The sequence below is a fragment of the Stegostoma tigrinum genome, chromosome 33, assembly GCF_030684315.1.
Source record: "Stegostoma tigrinum isolate sSteTig4 chromosome 33, sSteTig4.hap1, whole genome shotgun sequence".
Lineage (NCBI taxonomy): Eukaryota > Metazoa > Chordata > Chondrichthyes > Orectolobiformes > Stegostomatidae > Stegostoma > Stegostoma tigrinum.
In genome coordinates, this window is record NC_081386.1 from 28,260,846 (window position 1) to 28,287,324 (window position 26,479).

General features: G+C 42.4%; 1 protein-coding gene across 1 annotated transcript in view; it reads left to right on the forward strand.

Annotated features, from left to right (window-relative positions):
- LOC125467172 (A-kinase anchor protein 13-like) overlaps window positions 1-26,479 on the forward strand; it is a 335,592-nt gene that overhangs the window by 84,912 nt on the left and 224,201 nt on the right. Inside the window, exons 5-7 of the mRNA XM_048562633.2 lie at window positions 5,247-5,430; window positions 11,934-12,126; window positions 14,052-15,786. Coding sequence (XP_048418590.2) covers window positions 5,247-5,430; window positions 11,934-12,126; window positions 14,052-15,786 — 2,112 coding nt within the window. The remainder of the gene's footprint in view (window positions 1-5,246; window positions 5,431-11,933; window positions 12,127-14,051; window positions 15,787-26,479) is intronic.

Sequence of the window (26,479 nt, forward strand, 5' to 3'; positions counted from 1 at the left end):
TCCCCTCCCCATATCACCTGATTCCCTGAGAGATCACACAATCTGCCTTTATCAGCCTTAAACATAGTCACTAGTGTATCTATACCACTGTTGTAAAGATTCACAGCCCTTTTCAGTAATTTTGCCTCATCTCAATCCTAGATAATAGGTAAAAACTGAAAGTATTACAGATGCTGTAAATCAGACATGAAACTAGAAGTTGTAGAGAAGCTCAGCAGGTCTGGCATCATCTGTGGAAAGAAATCCAAGCAAATGTTGTGGGTTGAGTGACACTTCCTCAGAACAGAACCTAAATAATGGGCCCCTTAAACTGAGAGAGTGCTGCCGCCGCCTTGATTTCCCAGCCAGCGGAACAGACACTCTATCTTATCTGTGAAGCTCACTCACAATCTTTAAAGTGATTGCGTGGAAACTTCTCATTCTGCTAAACTGCAGGGGGATTGGATCCCATTTACTTAGCTGGCACCATAACAAAGCGTGGCCATGCAGAGTAAACTAAATCTAACATAGGGTAATAAAGTGTGAAGCTGGATGAACACAGCTGGCCAAGCAGCATCTCAGGAGCACAAAAGCTGACGTTTCGGGCCTAGACCCTTCATCAGGGGTCTTGGCCTGAAACGTCAGCTTTTGTGCTCCTGAGATGCTGCTTGGCCTGCTGTGTTCATCCAGCTTCACACTTTATTATCTTGGATTCTCCAGCATCTGCAGTTCCCATTATCTCTAACATAGGGTAGTCCATATTTTTTGGGCCTGTATTTATAAGATCCATCAGCAAGCACAACCAATGGATATATAGTAATTTATTTCATTGCTGTGTGTGACCTGTCGTAAATATTGCAAATATTATGCAGCATTGTCAGGCACATCAACAGTGTTCCTTCACATTAAGACCATACAATGGAACAAAGGGCAAGTTTGTTGCTGATCACAAGAAGTTTGTCATTCAAGGTCTCATCAACATGTAGAAAAACCTTCCTATGTAAGGGCGGTGGAGCTGCAAGTGACAGTCGTTTCTGATGCAATTGTTGAATGTTCAGTTTCAGGAAACGAAGCTGCCTTCTGAAGGGAAGAGTTATGTATGGTCAAATGATGATGCTTCGTGAAAATTTGTTCTGCAAAGGCCATACTTGCATTAATCAATTTGTTAATGCAGCCGTCTTCACTTCATTCCAGTAGTAACAGGATTTGATTTGGCTTTCCCAGTGATCTGTAAAATGTTTTGCTCCAGCAGTTTTGTGCCAAACCCCACTGCTGAGATTCGATGCCACGGACTTACATATCTGAATGTGTCTGAGTTTAGTTGGTAGACATCGGTATCAGTGACTGCTGTGGAAACTCTTGCATGAATGCTGCCTCCTGCAAGGCAATAAAGGCCTTCAGAAGCTTGTAGAGCCACATTGCCACAAGAATCACTGACTCTGGGACAAGAGACAGTTAGGACACAACTGTGGTACGCTGGGCTATCCCCGAGATTCACTGCACCACCTCTTTCCAATTGCTCTGCATTTTAGAAATGTTCCATTTTGGTTTCCTGCTTCCAACTTTTCTCAAACGTGTCAAATCAAACAAACAAAAAAAATCATGTCCATATCTACCCCTTTCTGTGTGCGGACCAACATTTACACAGGAGCATTTAATCCAGCCATATGCTTTTATGCAATAAGCAAATTCCACATCTGATTTTTGACTGATTTGAGAGCATGATATGGCAGCAGTGAATCAGAGCGATTTCTGTCTGTCCTTGGGAGGATTAACTAACCCACAAAAACACTTGACTTTTTGTCTCAGCTATGATTGTCATATGATAGTTGCACTCAAAATAGGGGTTTGGTGAAGTTGCAGGGAGCCTACGTCTTTATGTTTATGTTTGGTTAAATATTTAGCAGTGATTACGTGAACAGCAGATTAACTCCCACATTATTGCAATTGAAATGTCAATACAGTCCTCTTGTGACACATTGCACTATTTAATGGCAAGTATGGAAATGTGATGTGCACCAGTTCTGCAATCTCAGCATAACCGTTTGAATTCTTACCTCTGATTGTGCAGTTTCTGATACTGTCACTGTTCCTGGTCTCTCAAAACAATACTGTAAAACCAAACTTTAACCCTGCCTTCCCAATCTGGTATTTTCCTGATTTTTGGTGTGCTCAATATCAATTGTCCACGTGTTGAAGGTTATAAGTTTGTCTCAAAGATTGTCTAATGTCTCCGATACCTGTCCCAGACGAAGCCCATTGCCGCTATGTGGGCAGTAGGGATATATAACAAGTATGGTCTGTACTTTTTACTGTGCCAAAAGAGATGGGTTGAATGATTTAATAGGGAGGCTCAGTCTTTGGCAGTATATTTGGGAGTCTATTGAAATTGCCACTGTTAATGAAATATAAAGTTGTGTTGAAATTGATCTGATAATTGTTTGTATATTTGTACATGGGATGCAAATATATTTAGCTTATCCTTTCATGGAATGAGAACATCTTTGGTAAGGCCAACATTTGTTACCTATCCCTAATTGTCTTAGAGGAGGTAAGAAAACAATGCAGAAAACCCAGTTGACTGTGGAGAGGTATGGTCTTGAAGTGTAAATAGATTGTAGTCCTTCCTGAACCACTACTGTCATCTTTTTAAAGTTGCTTGTTGCATACTACATTCAACCTCATGTCTCACTGACCAATGTAGAACAGAGCTGATGAAAAATCATTGACTTGAAATGTTAATTTTTGTTTCTGTCTTGGGGGATAGCAGAAAATAGCTGGCACCAGTGGAGCTTGCTCTATCCTAGTATGTGTTAGCACCTTCATCTTTTGGAAAGAAAGAGAGGAAGCCCCTTTTAAGGAAGATTTACATTTTTCTGAATCTCCCTTCTCTCCATTGACCAAAGGCTGGCAGGTCATTTAGTCTTACCCAAAGGGATAATGCACGCTGTCAAGCAGTTTATTCATTTAAATAGGCTCTGGTGTAGCTACCTGAGTTCCTAACGTTAGTGGCAGAGCTGAAACTAGACATAATCATTCTGCAGAAGCAAATTACTGCAGATGCTGGAATCTGTACTGAAAACAACAAATGCTGGCGATCACAGCAGGCTTGGCAGCATCCATGGTTGGGGTGGGGGGGTGGGGTGGTGGAGGAGAGAAAAAAGCAAGCTAACATTTCAAGTCTAGATGGCTCTTCATTAGACTCTGAAAAGCCACCTGGACTCAATGTTAGAGATAATAGGAACTGCAGATGCTGGAGAATCCAAAATAATAAAATGTGAGGCTGGATGAACACAGCAGGCCAAGCAGCATCTCAGGAGCACAAAAGCTGACGTTTCGGGCCTAGACCCTCCTTCAGAGAGGGGGATGGAGTGAGGGTTCTGGAATAAATAGGGAGAGAGGGGGAGGCGGACCGAAGATGGAGAGAAAAGAAGATAGGTGGAGAGAGTATAGATGGGGAGGTAGGGAGGGGATAGGTCCGTCCAGGGAAGACGGACAGGTCAAGGAGGTGGGATGAGGTTTGTAGGTAGATGGGGGTGCGGCTTGGGGTGGGAGGAAGGGATGGGTGAGAGGAAGAACAGGTTAGGGAGGCAGAGACAGGTTGGACTGGTTTTGGGATGCAGTGGGTGGAGGGGAAGAGCTGGACTGGTTGTGTGGTGCAGTGAGGGGAGGGGACGAACTGGGCTGGTTTAGGGATGCAGTTGGGGAAGGGGAGATTTTGAAACTGGTGAAGTCCACATTGATACCATGAGGCTGCAGGGTTCCCAGGCGGAATATGAGTTGCTGTTCCTGCAACCTTCGGGTGGCATCATTGTGGCAGTGCAGGAGGCCCATGATGGACATGTCATCTAAAGAATGGGAGGGGGAGTGGAAATGGTTTGCGACTGGGAGGTGCAGTAGTTTGTTGCGAACTGAGCGGAGGTGTTCTGCAAAGCGGTCTCCAAGCCTCCGCTTGGTTTCCCCAATGTAGAGGAAGCCACACCGGGTACAGTGGATGCAGTATACCACATTGGCAGATCTGCTTAATGTGGAATGTCATCTTGGGGCCTGGGATAGGGGTGAGGGAGGAGGTGTGGGGACAAGTGTGGCATTTCCTGCGGTTGCAGGGGAAGGTGCCGGGTGTGGTGGGGTTAGAGGGCAGTGTGGAGCGAACAAGGGAGTCACGAAGAGAGTGGTCTCTCCGGAAAGCAGACAGGGGTGGGGATGGAAAAATGTCTTGGGTGACTCACTGTTAGCTTGCTTTCTCTCCATGGATACTGCCTGACCTGCTGTGTTCTTCAGCAATTTTTGTTTCATAAGCATTCTGAACTTCAGTCCATCCACCTCTTGGATGGAGGAATATGTAGTTGTAATGTTAAAGTACATGGACCAAAAACTAAACGTTGTGATTCCTGAATTGCATTAGCTGACTTTGGCTCAAACAGCACAAAGGATCCTGAAATTAGACCTCAGCTGAGGGGTAGAGAAAGGTATGAGTGAGGAATAAAATCGGCCAGGATTGTCGCTGCATGTCACAGGGGTGTGTGTGTGTGTTGGCATCATGTTTTCATTCTGACTAGTTTGTTCAATGTTACGTAAAGAAAAGCCATTGAACTGAGGTAGCAATGGTTTGCTGGTGTACACAATGCTGTTATCCCAGGCAATCTCTTTTATGTTCCAGGAGACAGGGAGAAGAAAGCAATATATACTCCTGAGATGATGCAAGCAACACCTCCCCAATGTGCCATTTGCTGTCCTGTTAAAATAATTCCTTGTTCACTTTCAACATTGTCTTCTTCTGGAGTAGAAAGCATTTGAATCTTAAACGGTGCTGTGGCTTTGTTTTAGCCTCTTGTCTCTGAATCTCAGCTTTTAAACTCAGCTGCAGTTTTGAGCACATAATGTAGGCAGAGTCGCATGATGTAGAGCTGCACTGTTGCTGATGCTGCTTTTGTTAAACGGAGACCCCACTTACCATTCTGGAGGGAAACTTGATGGTCCTTGTATGACAAATCAAAGAGGGGAGGGAAGGTCTCTCTGTATTCTAGCCAACCTTCCTCATTCCTGAGCATTCTACCCAAAAAGTAAAATTAAATTCTGGTCTCTCTCTTGTTTAATGTTAGTGGAATCTTGCTGTGCACAAACAGATGTTGCAATTTTGAAATAATTCATTCATTTGAAAGTGCGATGAGATGCAACGTTACTTATACGTCTGGTTGATCCATTAATCTAGGACCAACAGCAAAGTGAAACTGGTACTGATCATGTACGTGTTTGGTTTTTTTCAGGTTCCATCCCACGGGAAACCTTGATGCATTTTGCAGCGCGCCTGGGTTTGTCCAGACTAGCTTCATTCCTACTGCGGCAACCAGGTGGACAGGAGGCCCTTGGTATCACTAACCTTGATGGTGCGACGCCCATTCATCTGGCAGCACAGCGAGGTTTCCATGATCTCCAGGACCTTTTTACCCAGTGAGTGTTCTCCATTTCTGAGCATGGCTGCTCACCATTTCATCTGCACAAAGGGGTTTTTCAGCTTTCTGGCCCTGTACAGTAAACCTGTGCCACAGTTGTTAGAAATTGAAGCAAATTTAATGCCACCAGCTCTAAGCAAGTAACTTTGGGAGAAAAGAATTCTCCTGTTGTCATTGTGTCTGCTGATCCCTTATCCCTTCAATTCCATCTCCAAGCAAATGTATTAATTATAGTTTTGTATCTTTGTCTATATGGGGGAGGGAAGGTGCATGTGTTTCTCTTCAAGACTGTTATTAAGAGCCCTCTGCACATTTGGTGTCAAACTACAGGTGCAAGGTATAATCAGCAAGTTAATGAGATCTTTCAGAATTGTAAGGTAGCACTACATGATGAGAACTCTGATATATTGAGTTTGCACATTTGTGAAGAGTTCTTACATTAGTTTCTGGTGCAGGTGACAGGTGAAACAGCCATCAGAGGAAGTTTGAACCACAAGCGCAGCGCAAGAGTTGGCTGGCTTCACACTAAGCATCTTCTGTGGTTTTTTGAAGTGTTGAGGATATTGCTGAGAAAGAACCTGGCTGAGACAAAATCTGCAGTTGCAGAAGTAACAATAAAACTGAAAATATGAGCAAATGTGTTAACATTTGAAAAGATGCTATACTAAACCAGAGTAACCAAACAAACCTGTGTTTGTATTTTATGGCCCACTATCAGATTCTTCAAAGTATACCTCATCAATTGTTTTCTTTTTCAAGCTTCTTGCAGTTTACAGTGAGGCTCCCTCAGACAACAGATGAGGTGAATTTCCAATATGGTACAGACCTGGAGAGGTCCACTGTTGATCTGGACAGTGGAGAAATTCCCTACTGTCTCTACATGAGATCTCTTCTGTCTGTCTCAGTAATAAAGTCAGAAATCACATGACACCAGGCTATAGTCCAACAGGTTTATTTGAAATCATAAGCTTTCAGAGCGCTGCTCCTTCACCAGGTGGAGTGTGTTTAGGTGAGTGTGCTTACAAGCTGAACCAAATAATATTACAGTAGAGGTAAAAATCTCATGGGATTTTGTTGCTTCTTTAATAATGCACTGATCAGATCGCATTTGATGTATTAAATACAGTTATGGTCATCACATTACAAAAGGTCGTTGCAATGACACAGCAGGTTGCAAAGACCAGAAAGAGAAAAGGTGACATAAAACGAATATTTTTAGAAACAGGATGAGCAATAGAGCCGTGTTTCTTTGTCAAGAGTCCTGGTGAAGTCAGATTGATATTCATTTAAAACTGAGTACAAACCTAAAGGTTCCAGAGCTCTCAAAGAAAAGGTGTTGGACATTAGATTCAGATCCATCACTTAAAGAAAGTTTAACCAGTAACCATCCATGGAACTGTCTTCCAGAAGGGGTAACAGTGAAGGGGACTGTGTTTAAAATATATGGAACGGGGATGTTAGGATACCAGAAAATGTGGTTTGGCAGCTAAATAGTCTTTTCTTGATTTTAGTTTCTTACAATATTCTTCCCCCTTTCACATTTGCTTTGCATTTGTGTATCTGAAATATTGATCTGTTTTTATCTAAGATACTGACACAACTGCACAGTATATTTCTAACCCTATTATGGTGTTTGCTGTACATGAGGAGTCTGATTATTTTACTCCTATTTGTCCTGCATTGGGAAGTGTAACTGTCTTTAGATTCCCCAGTTATATTATGAAAAATGCTCTAAAGCATCTTTTGATGAATTACTTTTAAAGTGTGGCAAATACTGCAGCCAGTTCGATGCAAACAAAGTTTTACAAAGAGCAGTGAAATGTTTGGTCGTTTGGGTATGTGACAGATAAGCAAGTTAATGAGTGTTCATGCCAAAGGCACTTTGTCTAATGGAAGCCTGTTTTAAATGTAGAGTTGGTTACTGGGCAAATTTGTTGCATCATTAACTGAGTTGGCTGAATTCTTACCTGAATCATAGAACCCCTACTGTACAAATAGAGGCCATTTGTCCCATCAAGTCTGCATCAGCCCTCCAAAAAGCACCCCAGCCTGTCCCCATGACCTCACGTTTCCCTTGGCTAACCCACCTAGCCTGCACAACTCTCGACACTACGGAGCAATCTAGCATGGCCAGTCCATCAAACCCGCGCATCATTGAACGTGGGAGGAAACCGGAGCATCCTGAGGAAACTGACACAGACACGGGGAGAATGTGCTACCTCCACACAGACAATCAGAAGGCTGTGGATGCAAGTCCCACTCCATAGACTGGAACAAAATATTTAGAATGGTAATCGAATGCAGTACCTGAGGGAGGGCTGCCGTGTCAGAAGTTCTGATTTTTGGCTGAGATGTTAAACTGAGGCTTCATCCATCCCCTCATTTGTATGGAAAACATCCAACTTTTTACTCTGAAGGAAAGTAGAAGAATTCTCCCTGATGCCTGGTCTCTAACCCAATATTTGGTCACCTACGAGTTCCAGTGAAACCCATTGTCTGGTACTGCTTTCTTTGCTTATTTGACTTCTGACCTCTTTGTGGCTTAGAATTTCAGATCCCCTGTCAAGCAATTTGGGGATTGTTTGGCACACCAAAGTTGCTACATAAATGCAGGTTTGTGTTGTTGCCCGCCAGAGTGGCCATCAAGATGAACAGTTGCTAAGCTGAAGCAGAACTGTTGGCAATAATTTGAATCTTGTTGATGCCACTGACTTCAGAAAGAACAAATATATTTTGCTATGCTAAAAATATAACAATGCAGGGTTTAAATTTTTCTAAAAATATTTGTTACTAATTTTTATTCTTATTTTTAACCTGGTGCCATGTGAAACAATTATTTAGTGAATCTTTTGCTGACATGAATCCATTAAGTGCTAGTTTAATTTAGAGATTTGTAAAGACCTTAATGATTCTTTCCCCAACAGCCCACCCCTCCACCTTTTCCCTGCCCTGTGAAGGAAATGATCCCTTACCGTACCTGTTCCGATTTGCATGTCAGCCATAGCTCGGGTACTTGTGTACAAAGATCGAATTATGCTTTGTGCGTGCCTTAGGCTTCTGTTGACCAGAGACTTGGCCTTAGAAGCCCAGCCTTACTTAAGTAAGTATAAAATACACAAAGGAGACTTCAATGCCATGGATTAAGATTGGATTCAGATGTACGTTCTGAAAGAATGATGTGATCTTCAGTATCACCCAGTTCTCCTTTAGTGCATATCTCGCTTTAACCTCTTACAGACTAACATTAAATGATACAACAGGATGCTCCTTCCAAAGGGTTGGGATGGAAGAGTAGAGACACTGCAGTGAGCCCTACTCTGGCTTAGCAGTTAATTAAAGCTCTCAACTCAGCAATAATTTAACATGATTTTTCTTTTTGGTTGATTTGAACAAATCTTGTGATAAATTATTTTGATCAAGGAACTGGCAACATGTTGAGATTTCAATTTGGATCCATATCTACACACTCACTGCACTAATGTCAATCAATGGCCAACAGTGGCTCTGGTTGTCATTAAGTTGTCTTATTGAATTGACTTTTTGAATGCACAGATTTAGGGATACGGTGTTTGCACATGTACGCCATCTGTAGTGTATCAGCATATGCTTCACAACGAATTATACACTTCATAGAAAATCCTTCACTGCACCCAAAATTTGCCAAAGCCACATGATGTACTCAAAAGTGTTGATGCATAGTTGGCCATTATTGACAAAAGGGCTCAGTGACCTGGATGTAACTGTTTGCAGAGTCTGGTGGGAGCCAGGCAAGTGGAATGGGCAGTCTCTCTTAATAGAAATGGAGTATCTGTTTAAGAAGAACACTGCATTAGGCACCAATTAGTTTCCAGATGTTTATGTTCTATACATTGGGCGTTCCCAAAAAGTGCCTTTCATTAGTTTGCAGATAGGTTTCAGGAGCAAGCAAATTGCTTCAAATTGTGTTAAAAATGTGGTTAGTATAAGTTGGAAAGAGTTTTAAAGTAATTTCCAAAATTGCTGTGTGTGTGTGTGTGTGTGTGTGTGTGAGAGAGAGAGAGAAGAGTGTGGTGTACCTTTACAACCAGTGTTATTGTCCTTGGTAATGTTTTAGAATGGTGTGTGCCAGTACCTTAAAACTAGGAGGAGCAGGGATGTTTTTCCAAGGAAAGCAAAAGATTGAGCAAGTGTGCCTTCACAGATTGGTATTGTACAAAATTCCCACGGAGGTGAGCAATCAATTTGAAACTGCTCTTGTTGGTGCTGCATGAAGAAGAGTGGTGACCTGGAAAATTCTCTGCTCTTTGAATCATGTTATGGAGTCCTCTTTTGTCCATGTAAACAGGCCGACAAACACTCTTCAACACTTGCATGTAAAAGCCTTTGACGTTGCAGCATTACCTCAAAGCGTCAGTCTAGCTTTGATGATTGAGACCTATGGTTGGGCTTTTTTTAAAATATAGATTTACTCTTAAAATGTGAAGGTTGCAGGCAAGGCCCAAATGTAATCTCTTGATGTTTTGTCAGAAAATGATGTGAACCTTCTTCCTTAACCATTGTAATTCGTGTTGCTGCTAGGTAGAGAGCTCTGTTTGAATCCTGCCTGGGCTCACCACCTCCTGACCCCATGACAGCCTTTTCCCAATGTTGACAAGGGAGGTGATAATAACTGCCCTTGGCATCAAAATCACATTTACCTGAGAGTGGCATCAAGGAGCTCTAGCAAAGCTACAGTCAGGTGAGAATTGGGGGGTGGGGGGGTGGGGTGAGTTCCTACATTGGTTAGAGTTCTGTTTGGCGCAATGGAAGGTGGTTGTGCTTGCTGGAGGTCAGTAATCTCAGCTCCATGACATCTATGCAGCAGTTCCTCAAGATAGCGTTCTGAGCCTCATCTCCTTCATTGATGATCTTCCTTCCATCATAAGATCAGAAGTCAAAGTATTTTCTGATGATTGTGCTGTGTTCACCACCAGTTATGATTCCTCAGACACTGAAGCAGTCCATGTTCAGCTATAACAAGACCTGGACAATATCCAGGTTTGTACTGACAAGGGGCAGGCCACATTTGCACTGCACAAATGCCTGGTAATGACCACCTCCAGCAAGAAACTAGCTATTGTGCCTTGACATCCAATCATCACTGAATCCTCATCATCATCATTGAATCCCCTGCATTCAGCATACTGAGAATTGCTATTGATCAGAAACTTTGGAATTCTTTACTACTGAGGGCTGTTGAAGCTGGGTGACTATCTATGTTCGAGGCTGCAGGCAACAAGTTTTTAATCGGTAGGGGAGTCAACGGTGATGGGAACAAAGGCACTAAGTGGATTTGAGAATCATCAGATCAACCGTGATTTCATTTAATGATAGAGTAGACTTGATGGACCGACTGACTTATTTCTCAAACTATGGCTTATGGTCTTGTAGAGACTAAGCTGGACTAATTCTATAAATACAGTAGTTACAATAGCAGGCCAGAGGATAGGAATCCGGCAGCAGGTAACTCAGCTCCTGATTCCCCAAGTTCTGTCCGCTTACCAGGCACTAATCCCTGATAAGTAGAGCTCCAATAGCAGTCAAGTGCTTGACACCATCCAAGACACACAAACCTGTTTGATTGATACCAGATCGACGAGCATCCACTCCCTCCAACATGAATGCTCAGTAGCAATGTGTTTACCATTTACAAAGCGCCCTGCAAGAATTCACCAAACCATCTTTGAAACCTGCGACCACTACCATTCAGAAGGACATGGGTAACCTGCAGGTTTTCCTTCCAAATCCTGGAATTCCCCTTCGGTAGACCTAAACTGATTGGAGTGTGGTGGTTTGAGCAAACAGCTCACCACCCGTACCTGAAGGGCAATGAGAGACACCCAGCCAGTGAAGCCCATGTCTCTTGACAATGATAAAGGGAATGGTAACATACATAACCAACTCAGAATGTGAGAGTGTTGGAAGGAGGCCTGAAGATTGGATACTCAGCTGCTCACTAGGACTTGAGTGCTGCCATCGGTCTAAGCTTGCTTTTTGTACCTCATGTCTGGTCTGTTGTCCCTGATCTCAAATTATGGCCAGTGGCTTTGACTATTTAAAATGCCAGGGATTGAGTGGGACAGCTAGTTGAAAATAATGTTTCAGTGTCACTTTTATTGGTCAAAGTGAATACCTGTATTTCACTTGCATTATAGCCATTCTGTTGTCTCAACACGTGACGGTGTTTTGAGTGGATGGAAGGAAACCCATAGGAGGTGTGCCGAAGCAGCTTGCTCATGATTCGCCTCTGATCTTCTTTCCACATCGCAACTTCAGCGGAACCAGCTGGTGTTTGTTCGGCACCTCCCACCGTCACATTGAGGGGTGAAGGCAGCTGTACATAGCAGCAATCTCTGAGTCTGATCTCGCTTGTCTTAACTACCTTGCATCCTGTTTCGTTGATGAACTGGCTTATTCAAAGTTACTCCAATCATGCAAAATTTATTATTTCGACATGTTTAACTGCTGCTCTTTCTGTTTTAGGCAGAAGCCTGATGCAGCATTAGCAGGGGACGTAACACCAATTGTGTCTTCGGAAGACTGTTCTGTGCGCTACCAACGGCACTTGAATGTTTACATGTATACCATCAATAACCCCCAGGGAGTAGAGCTCAACAGTGTGGAACACAACATCAGTGAACTGCAGAGATATATCCAGTCTCACAGATGTGAAATGGTAAGAACCAGTTTTCAAAAGCTTTATTCTGTCATTTCTGCCATAGAAAGACTGAAAAGAATGTCTTTAACAGGGTGACTGTAACACAGTGCGTCAAACATAACACAGCGTTCATCCAAAAACATAAAACTTGGATATTGTTCTATTTTGTTTGAGAGAAACGAAGGGCAAAATTGTTAAAAGCCTGGGCAACCAATTTGTTTTTTCCGAAACTACTTATTGGAATAGCAGAATTGTTGTTTGGAAAAAAACCCAAGGTATCTTATCTATATTGCCTTTAACCACCTTGGTAGCTGTGTGATACAAAGCTGCAACTATTAACTGATAACCGCAAACAATTGCAGAACTTCCTGCAAGTACCCACACCTTTAATCTTTCTTAAAAATATGTTCTCAATATCATTCATTTACCTGTGAAAATTAATCATGCAACTGTTGTGATGTAACAATTCAGTGAGGTCCAACTTGGCCACTTTTTCTGTTTAAAGGTCATAATACATGAAGCTAAACAAAGATTGTGCTGGCATTTCACTTGGCGACTGAGATGGCATTTGGTACAAAAGTCACAGCACTAGTGAAGAAATTGAGATTTTTTTTCAGTAAATTCAGATCCTGCCATGGCAGGATTTGAACCAGGCACCCAGAACATTATCTGGGTCTCTGGATTAACAGTCCAGCGATAATACCACTAGGCCACCACTTCTCTGCAACTCGAGTGTTGATAATTCACCCCTGCCACACTACCACCATCTGGTCCTCAATTTTTCCTTCATCTTCTTGCTCATCTAAGAGCAGCTGAAGCAGATATGACTGAGAGGTAGCTCAACAGACCCTAATGATCAAATTTGAAACCTGACGGTTAAGGTTGATTAGTTTCCACACAACACAGTACCTTTTGTGAGCTGAACCACCAAGGCTGGAAAAGCATTTTTTAACAAGTGTAATATTGTTGTGCTCATTGTTTACCACTGACCCCGTTGTTTCTCTTCTAAAGTCCTTATTTTGGTCATGTTGACATGCTGATCTGGTATAATTACCAAGAACTACGGACAGGTTTGCAGTTGCAATAAGCAGCAAAACAGATGGCGCTGTATTTAATGGGTTTCAGATGTCCAACTGTAATCTATCTTCACAATTGGGATGTTGGTTCACGTGCCTAGACCATGCTAATTATGTTGTGTGTTTCAGGATTATGGTAATTGGTCACAATTATCAATATTATTAAGATTTATAGATTGGCAAATTAATTGCTAAGAACAACCAGATGTGCTTTTCTAACTGGAACCACATTTTGTATTTTTATGATTGGTGTCAGGTTGAATAGGATTATATTATGGCTCAGTAGTAAATATGTAATATTAGAATAAAACTGTAATGTTAGTTATAAAAGTGGAAGAGGTTAAGAATGAAAATTGCAAACTAATTTAGAATGGTCACTATAGGTTTTGTTTTAAGCTTGAGTTGTGTATAGACAGGGTCATGTTGAAATATAGAGCCACTGGCTGGAGAATTGGGAGTGGGAATAGTTTGGGGTGAAGAACTAATGCTGTATTCATAAAGGCACTGTTTGAAGGCCTCGCTATCTTGCACCAAAGCTGCAATATAGACCTGGAATCAGAATGACCCAATTTCTGAGTAAAGAGAATTGAAACTCCCTGAAATCCGATCTCTAACTTTAGATTATAATTTTAACATTGGTGTGAAGCAAAGCAAAGGAACTGCTTTGAGCAAATGTACCTTTGTGAAATGAAAACAGCTCGAGTGTCCCACGGGAAGCATATTGACTTCAGCAAGACTGTGCTGGTACCAATGTGAAAAATAAGCTTGTTCAAAGATTCTTGGTTCACTAGCATAGCTCAACACAGCAATGTTTTTTGCAACACAGTACAGCCATTCATTGCTTTTCTCCTTTCTTTCTTTGAATAGGATACACTTTCCATGCCATCCAATCAGTCATCACAGGCTGAACTACCACAACCTGGTGAATGTGTTGAAAATTTAAGAACTGAGGAGAGTTGTAAAGTCAATACTGGAAACGCCATCACACAAATGCCGATTGAAATGCCCGCCAAGCACTCAGCTTGCCTACCAGAGGAGGCACCAACTGATGAAGAGGTGACTAATGCGTGTCCTGAGGGGATGAATTCTGAGAATCAAGAAGGTATCACCGAGGACAGCATTATTGATACAAAATTAGAGGAGAAAGCAGCCAGTTGTGAAGATACATGCACAAACCAGGAGTGTGAAGGACGACAGGAGGAGTCTGTGTTGATTGTAGAGTCTGAAAATAAAGCAAGAAAAAGTGTACTTGTGCAGAGTACATCTAATGGGGACTGTGGTGGTAGCAGTGGGTCCTGTGATGAAGCTCCTGTGGAAACTTTAGGACCATCTGAAGATTTACCCCACAATCAAGGGTGTGCTGTCAAAAAAGATGCTTGTCAAGGGGAGATGATGGACAATATGTTGATTGTAAATGATGATAGTTCTGATGGTGAAACAATAGACTCCAAGAAAAATCTTGACATAAAGGTGGAGCCTCTTCCTATTGTGGAAAATAAGCTAGAAAACGTCAAAAACTGTGTTGAGTTGGTCACTGATGAAAATGTCTTGAGTGATAATGGTGGATCCACAGAGGGATTTACCCAGGCGACAGATGGTCCTGCAATAGAACTGAACAATGGAAGTCCTCCACTCCCTGAAGAGATTGCAGAAGTGAAGTTAGATATGGAGTTGAGCAAAGATGAGTCCAGTGCAGATATTGATGTCAGCATGACTAATGCTGAAGCTCACCTTGAGGTCAAAAATGATTCTTCTGACCAAATGTTTTCAAATTCACAAGACTTGATTCTCAATTGCAATGAGAAATGTAAAAGAGTAAACAGTGAAATGGCTGCAGTGGAACAGTTTGTACAGAATCAGGAAGTGTCAGATATGGTGCAGTCACTGAGTGATGTTGAGGAAAATGAACAAACTTGCTGTACATCGGAAGTGGTACACTTAAATGTATTTGAAAGTGAACCTGAGCTAAATGATGATGAGTTAGAAGTGGACTGTCTTTGTGATGATCAGTGGTCCCAACAGGTCGATGCATTATTGGAAACTGCATTAGATTCTAACTTTGAAGATCACGTTGTGCCAATGGAAGTCCAATCAATAGTGGATTTCAAGGAAGAAGCTTCTCAAAATGAGTGCATTAAAGAGTTATCGTCATCCAAATGCAGCTCTGATAAAGAGCCACCTTGGTTATCGATGACAATGGAATGTACAACTGAAGATAATGAAGATGATGGGCCCCTAGAAGCCAGAAGGACATTGGAGAACCTATCCAAACCAACTGATACTGTTGCACATCTCCAAAACCAGGAAATGTTGCTCAGCATAGTGGAGGAACCTGCTGATTATATGGTGGACAGTTCTTCAGATTCTGAGGATCAGTTTCAACAAAATGGGAAACCTTCAACTGTAGATGAGGAAGATTCCTGTGTAATGGAATGCAGTGGATCAGGAAGTGAAGCGAATGGCAAAAATGAAGACATTTTTCTTGGAAATGAAAAAATGAATACCATTTCTTTGGATACAAAAGTGACACAGAATTCTGCTGATCGAAAATTTAACATAGTGCTGGACGCGAATGGAAATTTAGAAACAGTCAGCTTTAAAGGTAAATGTACCTGTGAGAGAAATGTAGCCTTGTTCAACTTAAATGTCGTACTGCTTTCATGGTTTACTGAAGCTTTGTTTTCTGCATGATGTAGATATTTAAAAATGATGTCAAAATTAATTTTTCTGTGTAAAAACGCAGTATTGTGTGCATTTGGAAGGATGCATAGTATTTTTCCACATAACAATTCTCTGGATAAAAATGCCGCTTTTTCAGAATGTTCAGACAATATAGTGGCCCATAAACTTAAGGGCTGTCAAGTGGTGTCATTGGTAGTCAGGTTGATGGTTGTCACTAAATTGATACCCTCATTCACGCTGGGACAGTAGGGTGGGAATTGCCGACCAGCAAGAGGGAAAAGGAATTTGGAAGATATTTTGTGGGAAAACTGCAGAAATTGCTTCAGTAACTTAGTCACACCCAGGTTAGGGAAGAGCGTGTGAAAGTGTGCAGCACCCGAAGCAAATAACGTGAAGACTGGACGTGCACTGTAAACATTTTACAACTCACCTGCTCAGAGATCTTATTACACACCTCTGTAGCAGGTGGGACTTGAGCTCAGGCTTCCTGACTCAGAGGTAGGGACAGTACCACTGCACCGCAGGAATCCTGGATATACACCATATTGTAGAGTTAATAGGGCAGCTTGGACTAATAAGTCTCACTCCAAAGTCAGTTTAAGCCTTGCCATTAGGGGTCTTGTGATACAGTGGAACTGTCATGTCCCTACCTTTTGAGCACAGAAGATTGAGTACAACTGTTACTTGCCCTAGAAATTAAGTGAGAACATTTGTTTTTTCACACCTTGACATTTTGGAGTACATTATTCTTTTGTGACAGTGCAAAATGAAGGCATTTCAGTGTTCTTGTCATTTCATTGCAATTTTTTCTTATTTGTTCGAGGGATCTGGACATTGCTACCTGCGCCAGCATTTATTGCCCGTCCCTCATTGCCCTTGAGAAGGTGGTGGTGAGCTGCCTCTTGAACCGTTGCAGTCCACCTGCTGTGGGTTGACCCCCAATGCTGTCACGGAAGGAATTCCAGGATTTTGACCCTGTGACAGTGATGAAATGGAAATATTTCCATGATGTGGAGGTGCCATTGTTGGATTGGGTGGACAAAAGCAAAAGTAACAGGACATCAGGTTATAGTCTAATAGGTTGTTTTGAAATCACAAGCTTTTGGAGCACTGTTCCTGCACCAGGCAAAGACAATATATTTCCAAATCAGGATGGCAAGTGGCTTTGAGTGGAACTTGCAGGTGGTGGCATTCCCATGTATCTGCTGTCCTTGTCCTTCTAGATGGAAGGGTCATGGGTTTGGAAGGTGCTGCGTAAGGATCTTTAGTGAATTTTTGCAGTGCATCTTGTGGATAGTACATATTGCCTTTGACCTTTTTTTTGACATATTGACCTTTGCTGGTGGAGAGGTTAAATATGGATGATTTAACTGAAGCCTTTGACAGTAAGTGAAAGATCAGGCTTTTTGCTGGTTAACCCTGTTAACTACCAGTTTAAAATGGCTTTTGTTCACATTTTTTCTTCCTGCATTGACTCCTCCACCTTTCTGGAGATGTTCCATGGATAAAACATTCTCCAGTATTGATGAGAATAAGTTTCAATGAGATCATCTCTCAGAAAACTTTTAAAGGGCCAGTTAGGCTACAAGAAGAAAGGATGTTTTCTCTTGTCTAACAGAATGGTCCAACACTTGGGGATAAGGTGTCAGATATACTGACAGCTCATTTATAACTAAGACCAGGACAAGTTCCTTTTACTCAAAGCGAATGGCAAATCTTAGTCATTCTCTATCCTGGGGAGTTGTGCAGGGTTGGTCAATGAATACATTCAAGACAAAAGTTTGTCAATTTCTACGTACAAACTACATCGAAGGATATGGAGATGGTGCAGGAAAACTGGCATTGAGCTAGATGATCAGCCGTAGTTGCAGAGCCTTACATTCTGGAACTCTCTCAGTAACTATCTCAACCTTTCTTTCCTCATTTAAGATTCTCTTTAAACCTATGCTCTTTGACCACGCTTTTAGTTGTTTAGTTATCTCCTTATGTGGGTTAGAGTAAAATTTTGATCCATAGACCATCGAATCCCCTACAGTGTGGAAGCAGACTCTTCGGCCCAACAAGTCCACAGCGACCCTCGGAGCATCCCACCCAGACCCATCCCCCTATTACCCACCTAGCCTACACGTCCCTGAACACTATGTGCAATTTAGCATGGCTAATCCACTGAAGCTGCACATCTTTGGACTGTGGGAAGAAACCGGAGCATCCAGAGGGAACCCACACAGAGACTGGGAGAATGTACAAACTCCACACAGTTGCCCAAGGGTGGAATTGAACCCGAGTTTCTGGTGCTGTGAGGCTGCAGTGCTAACCACTGAGCAACCGTGCTGCCAAAATTTATTTGACAGTACTCCTGTGAGGTGTCTTGTGATGTTTTATTACAATAAAGATGCCATATAAAGATGTGAGTTATTGTTATTAAGCTATATGGGCCGTTCAGTTTAGGAGGAGCATTCATTTGCCATTTGTCATTTACGTTTTTGTGACTTCCTGTTTGACTTAATTTCAAAATACAGTTACCAAATTAATGCCTCATTCATTTCATTTCAGTTAAAGCTTACAAGGCTTGTCAATTAAATAACAAAAACAAACCAAGCTCCACTTAGTTTTATTTCTAGGATAGAATAGATAAGTGGAGTGGTTATGCTAAACTTGGAACAAACCTTGTGGAGACCACACTTGGAATTCCTTGCACATTTTTGGCTTGTGTATTTTAAGAATATAGAGACACTGAAGTGGATGCATTCAAGAGATGTAGAAGGACAACAGCAGAACTGTGAAGTTATAGCCATTAGGGAAGGTTGTAGGTTCTGACCCTTCTTTTCAAAAGAGACATTTGAGGGGTGACCTAATAGAGAGAAATCAACTTTGAAAGGAATTCAGCAGATTACTCGTGGAGCCACTTCTACTCTGCTGGTTTTGCTTTTTCTCAGTTATTAAAACAAGATGTTCAGCAAAAGCTGAGAGAGAGAAATGGAAGAAACCTGTTTACTTACAAAGCAGTGAAACTGTAAAACTCACCACACAGGGAGTAATTTAGTTTAGTATTATAGATTACTTGAGGGGGAAAAAGATGAGTTTCTGAGAAGGATGATGCTGGTAGAAGTAGCTACCTTTCTCACTTTCAAGGAAGAGTCATACTGGACTGTTTCAACCCTGTTTCTGTCTCAGCTGTCAGTCCTGCTGAGGTGTTTCACCCGTTTTTGTGCACATTTTAGGTTTCCAGCATTTGCAGTATTTTGCTTTTAATTATACTGTGCAATGGTGGGAGGTGATTCGAATAGAGTGCAAACGATGTTGCATGGACTGATTTATGGTGAATGGCCTGTTTGAGTTGTAGTTTCTAAGTAACTTGGCTTGCAATACTTTTCATTGATTGCTGCTTCCAGGAGACATTTTAGAAGATAATTATGTGATATCTGTCAGGGAGTATCATCTCATTATAGGCTGTCATCAGTAGAGTTGAGGGTTGGTGCAGGGAATCTCGAGGTGATAATACATCAGCTGTGAAAAATACAAGATCTGGCACATTTCTGTCTCGCTGATCTTAGCTTTTGCTGCTTTGAAGAGACATGGACATTTACCAGAGAGGATAATATGGAGCATTGTGCTGGCTGTTGTCAGAGGCCTGCGAATGGGTTACTCTCTGACAAGTCTCTGCAGAGGAAGCAAAATAGATCAATATTTTGCTTTTTGAAGCAGCAGACACTTCTGTGAGACTGTTGTTTGTTGATCAGGCTGTTCACTGATAGATTGCAGTGCTGACAAGGTTGGGTGGGACCCAGTATTATCTGGTGGGAACTCTGGCTTTTCAATAAATAGGTTGGCTATAAATAAACAATCGTTATGGTAATTGTTATTCTTACTTTTTTTAAGTGATAAATAGTTTTAGGTATGAGTTAAGTACATGTTTTTGTGAAAGATTACTTTTGTACATGGGAGTAAGGAGATGTAGGCTGAACTAATGTTTTATAATCTGGCACAGAGTTGTCTTTTGATGCTGAGCTGCTGTTGTGCAGTGACAGCAATGACGCCATTTGGCATCTCCCCAAGATCCAATATTTCCAGCTAAACGACCCCACAGCGTTTCTTATCATTGCTTTATTTACTCCATCAATTTTCTCCTTTGCCTCTCTTCTCTCTCTTTCTCCTTACTCACCCCTGCCTTCCTTGCTGCCTTCATCAACGGCCTTTCCTCCATCCATCCTTCCCTCATCAACCTCTTTCTAATACTTTCTGCTATTCATAGAATGAAAGCGAATGCATGTTCCTGGGTTTATATTAAGCTTGAGTTAAAACCAGTTCACAAACTTGTCACGAGTTCCAAAGAGTAGGATTGGTGAATGGTTTTAACACAGAAGGAAGTCATTTGCCCCATTCTCTGTGCTGGAAATAGAGATGGGGCCTTGGAGTGGGGAGAGGGAGAGAGGAATGAGTTAACATCCCCCAATTATGCTGTTGATTAAGGGAATGAATAGTTAGCTGAGCCATTCAAACATCAAGGTGCAAGGCTGGATTCCCAGAGCGTGCGCTGAGATACAATGATTCCTCTGTATCTCCAAAATCAGTTTTCATGAATTTGCCTATCCATGCCAAAAAAACCCCATTAATCAACATATGCAGGCAAAAATCACCATATCTTTGACCGCTTTCATGGCAACCCAAAAATAATTATAAGCAGCATGTGGTGGGCAGCCACACAGCCTCGTGGGAAATGGGCAGAAATGAACCGAAATGTGGGTACCCTCTCTCATGTGCCCGCTACTCCCCTGCGCGTGATCTTGGTTTTTCTCAGTATCTCCTCCCTCTCCCTTCTGTTGCTTTGACGCATTGAAGTTGGGTTGTGTGTATCCTGCTCTCACCCTTGTGTTCTTTTGTGTAATCGTGATGCACACAATGAGAAGGCTTGGCTTCGACTTTGTCAAATGTGAGTGCACAGCCTGCATTCCAACAAGGGTCATTGGATCATGGGCTTCCTGACAAGGTTCTCATCTCCCTCCTAATCCAAGTAGAAACTGAGACATTCTGGCATAGAACAAGGCCATTCAGCCCATCATGGTTGTGCCAGCTGATTTAACGCCCATTCTTACAGAATTTAGCCTATGGCCTAGTAGGCTACAGTACATCAGGTGTTTTAAAAAGTACCCAGATCTACATGTTTAGTGCTTCTGCTTCCTCCACTAAACCGGCAGTGAATTCCAGATACCTTCCACCCTCTGGATGAGAACGTATTCCTTCATGTCCCTGTAATCTTTACACCAAACACCTTGGATCGTATCCCGTGGTAATTGACTGCTCCAGAAGGGGCAAGCCAACGTTTCCTGTCAACTTTAAGCCCTTAATTCTCCTGTACCCCTCAAGTATGTCAACCCTGAGTCTCCTCTATTTGCAGGGACATAACCCTTGCTTATCCAGTTGTTCCATGGAGCTGCAGTTTTGAGCCCATTCAACATTTTTCTTGATGGGTTGAACTCAATTATAGCATTTTTACAGAACTTCTACTGACCCCATCTTTTCCTTCTGTATTTACATCGGGGAGGGTTTTGATGACCAAGAAACCCTTCGTGTGAGAGTCTCGGTAGTGGATTGGTGGACAGTTTGAACTCAATCCAGTATTCCAACTAACAGCAACTTTATCGGTCAACATGTCTCTCCAGTGCACCAAGCCATTCGGAGGGAGGTACCTTGGGACTTAAGACGGTAGTTGGTGTATTTGACAATAGAAATAATCCCGCAGAGCCTAATGCATTTCAGTCTCAAAGAATGTTGAAGGGGCCCAGCAATCTCATAGCAAGAGCTGGAAGTGATGTTATAAACCCAAACAGAAAATGCTGGAGAAACTCAGCATGGAGAGAGAAACAGTTAACATTTTGAGTTCAACACGTCTCTTCTGTGGAACAGCATCCCCAGTACTTTGTTCTTATTTTACTGACTTCATGAACGCCCTTCATGCTTTTAGCAATGGTTATTAACCAGGAAGTTGCATGATTAATATTACAGGTATATAGTGTTAGGGGTATTGTATGATCATGTGTAATTAATCATTAGAAAACAACCGATCAAATTTGTCCCAAGTTTGGACATTACAGTTGGACAGGTCTCAGTCTTGTTCTCATTACCCCCCCCCGCCCATGTGAGAACAGTATATTGGCAGCTATTTTGCTGACTGGCCTTGTGAAGGGCAATGAGATTTTCCATTGTCACCACTTGCTGATGTTGTTTTTCCAGGGATCAAGTGCTACAAGAGTAATTTTGATTTCTGTCCAGAGCACCTCTCCACACAAAACGTTGGCAAGATTGATGTTTTCAGTCTTTGAGCCAAGCCAGCACAGATCATTTTCCAGAGAACATGGGCCTGCTAAACCCATAGCTTGAACCTGGGCACAAAACCTACTCTGTGGTACAAACATATAAAGGACATAGAAGTCTTGGGTTTTCCCAACATTTGCAAGCTATGATTCCAATTTTCCCTTGCAGAGACCCCCTCCTGAAGACTAGAAGTTTGTTGATCCATTCCCTGAGAGTCCCATGCTGCTTCGTTCCACCTTCACTTGACTGCCTACTTGGAACCTAGCATGACCTCTGAGATCTTGCCAGCATGGCCTGCTCCCATTCCCATCCAACAGTTATTGGGAGCAGCTGGTAAGAGGCATCTGCCTTCTGTATGCCTCTGTATTTAAGTTTCTGGCCTCCGAAGGCCCTGTGGAATGTGTTTGTAGCAGAGAAATTGACTAAACCTGACAGTATTATTCCAATTAACGAATGCTGTGGCCAGAAACCTGCAAAACTGTAGCTGTAACATATATTCCATTCAAGGCTATTGGGAAATTATGGATGGTTAGCACTACTGTGTCACAGGGCCATGGACCCAGGTTCTATTCCAGCCTCAGGCGACTATCTGTGTGGAGTTTGCACATTGTCTCTGTCTCTGTGTCTGTGTCTGCGTGGGTTTCCTCCCGCAGTCCAAAGATGTGAGAGTTAGGACAATTGGCCATGGGCAATTACCTATAGTATCCAGGGATGTGCAGGTTGGGTCGACTGGTCGTGGGAAATGAAGGTTAAAGGGATATGCAAGGGGATGGGTATGGGTGAGGGGCTCTTCAGACAATCAGTGAACTCAATGGGCTGGATGGCCTGCTCCCATACTGTAGGGATTCTATGCTTCTAATGCCTGTCATCTGCAGCTCATTCAGCATTGGCCAGCCAATGCCTATTGTCTTACCACCAGCTGTGAGATTGGCAAAGGTGCAAATGACATTTATATTGAGCTAGGTTGTCATTTTCTATTTTAACGCTCATATCTCAGCTCCGTTCAATGTGCGTCCTCACAATTGCCTGACATAGTATTTGTACAGTATAGGTTATGTCTGTATAGAAATTGACGGAAAATGAAAAATGCAGTCTGAGAGTCCAGAAGAGTTGAGCAAGATTGATCAAGGAGAGTAGACGAAGAGACTGATATTATTTTACAGACACCTGATCAGTATCTTTGAGTAAAAGCCCGAGTGTCCAGTCTGAAAATAGTTTAAGCAATGTTAAATCGATTTGTGTCGAAATTTATTGCCTGGAAGATCGATCAGCTTGAGGCAGTCTCGTAAGGGGAAGGGAATGTGTGAATGGGTCAAGGATATGTTGGGGAGGCTGTGTGGGCAGTGCAGGATGAGGGTGACGAAACATGAGCCCACAATGGTACGGCTATGACACTCTTACAATATTGTACGTGTGACCTGAGGCCGTGCTTAGCGTGAGTTTATTTTGTTGCTTGGTAATGATCTCTATTGCAGGACTTCGCAAGTGAAATACTTCTTTGGAACTGGCTCGAACTAGTTACAAGATGAATAAAACAAGAATCTGACTTTTTACGGCAGCATCTCAATGTCAGGAGCATGTCTGTCTGCTGGCATTAAGCTCCTGTATTTAGAATGGTGGCAAATGCAATAGGAAGGAGACTGTCAGAATTATGCTATCTGTTGTAAGCTATGAAACTATTGCCTGTTTGCAATTTGTTACTTTTTTTTTAAACTGTTTGTTGCAAGATCCAGTACTTGTGACTCCAGCTGCACTTCCAACAATTAAAGAGCTCTATAAATGGCTTCACTCATATCTGTGGCTGACTGCTCCCCATTTTCTCTTCTTCTTGGGATTTTTTTGTTTTGGAGCCGGGGAAGGAAATTATTGCATGGCTTATTTTGGCACTTACTTGGGACTTTTGAAAAGTGGATAAAAATAAGGAATGTCAAAACCAAATTGAGTGTCAGATAAAATCTTTGAAAGCTTTGGGCAGTCAGAGTAGATTTTCAGTTCAAATTCAAGCAAAATGAATGGGAGACTAAGATTTAAATGAAAGCTAAATGGATCATTGTTGAAGAGATTTGATTAGTTGAGTATAACTTGGCAACAGGTGAGAATAGAGTCATAGAGATATACAGCGTGGAAACAGACCCTTTGATCCAACTCGGCTATGCTGACCAGGTATCCTAAATCAATGTTGTGTCAGTGATAATGGGAACTGCAGATGCTGGAGAATCCGAGATAACAAAGTGTGGAGCTGGATGAACACAGCAGGCCAAGCAGCATCTCAGGAGCACAAAAGCTGACGTTTCGGGCCTACACCCTTCATCAGAAAAGGGGAAGGGGGAGATGGTTCTGAATAGGGAGAGAGGGGGAGGCAGATCGAAGATGGATAGAGGAGAAGATAGGTGGAGAGGAGACAGACAAGTTAAAGGGGCTGGGATGGAGCCTGTAGAGGTGTGTGTAGGTGGGGAGGTAGGGAGGGGATAGGTCAGTCCAGGGAGGATGGACAGGTCAAGGGGGTGGGGTGAGGTTAGTAGGTGGGAAATGGGTGTGTGGCTTGAGGTGAGAGAAGGTGATAGGTGAGAGGAAGTATGGGTTAGGGAGGCTGGGACAAGCTGGGATGGTTTTGGGATGCGGTGGGGGGAGGGGAGATTTTGAAGCTTGTGAACTCCACATTGATACCATTGGGTTACAGGGTTCCCAAGCGGAATATGAGTTGCTGTTCCTGCAACATTCAGGTGGCATTGTTGTCGCACTGCAGGAGGCCCAGGATGGGCATGTCGTTCTCCCATTTGCCAGCATTCAGCCCATGTCCTTGTAAACCCTTCCTATTCATGTATCTATCCAGGTGCCTTTTAAATGTTGTAATTGTACCAGCCTCCATCGCTTCCTCTGGGAATGCATTCCATACATGCACCATCCTCTATATGGCAAAAGTTGCCCTTTTTAAATCTTGCCCCTCTCACCTTAAAGCTATGCTCTCTAGTTTTGGACTCCCCCACCCTAGGGAAAAGACCTTGGCTATTCACCCTGTCCATGATTTTTGTCGAACTGAATACTGAATGACACACAGTCGCTAAGACTATTGGTTCCTGATGGAGAAAAGGAAAGAATTGTGTGTTAGTATTTAGCTAGTTCAGTACCAAGTTGATGAAATAATGCTCTGCTTTTAACTACCTTGAATAATAGAGCAATCACGTGAGCCTGCAGCTCCATTCATGGGGATCAACATGGAAAGGGATGTTTATCTGAACCATCCTGAATGCAGAATCAATAAATATGCATTGCCTGTGTGCATTTCCTTAACATTGCATCATAGGAGCCTTTGAAAGTCAAGAATACAAGTTGAAAATGCTGGGAGCGTAGAGCAGCTCTGACAGAGAACAGACAGGGTAATGTTCAAGTAGGCCCTCATTTATTCCTTAGCAACTTCCGCCTGATCTGACCCTTGAGGCCATTTGTAGAAAGATACTGTGGTGGGCTTCTCCAGTTAAAATTAGTACTTTGTTGATTGGTTACAGCTATCAAAGACTGACAGTTCAAAGGAATCCTTCCAAATCCGGAGTGTTTGAATGTCTCTGGCTTGGTAACAGAGCACCTCTAGAATAGAGAGGAAGTCTCATTGATTAACTTCGATTTCCTTTAGATTTTCCTTTTGTCTCTTCTCTTGGGGAATTTTTTTAAATTGTTTTTGTGATGCTGAATTTTCTCTCACTTCCAACCTCCACTCTTTCTTATTCTCCCTTTCTTTCCTACACCGTTTCTTGTTCTCCCTTTCTCCCCTTTCCTTTCGCTTGCTCTCGCTCTCTGTCTCCCCTTTCAGTCTCTTTTGCTTCTTTCTTGTTCTCCCTCTCTATTGTTCTCCTTTCAATCCCTACCTTTCTCATTATAGATGCACCATAGAAAGCATCCTATCTGGATGCAAGACTGTGGGGTGCTGTTCCCAAGACCGAAAGAAACTACAGAGTCATGAACATAACCCAGCCCATCATTGCAAATCAGCCTTCCATCTGCTGACATTGGGCAGAAGATATAAATGTTTATGTACATGCACCCACATTTATTGACAGAATTAGACTTTGAGTGTTCTTCTCAAATTTTAAGTTTAATGTTGACCTCACTCTCCCTGCACCTTCTCTGCAGCTGTAACATTGTATTCCTCACTCTGTTCTATTACCCTGGTGCATTTTATGTGGTATGATCTGCCTGTACTACAGACAAAACAAGATGGCTCAGTGATTAACACTGCTGCCTCACGGTGCCAGGGACCCGGGTTCGATTTCACCCTGGGGCACCTGTCTGCGGGGGTTTCCTCC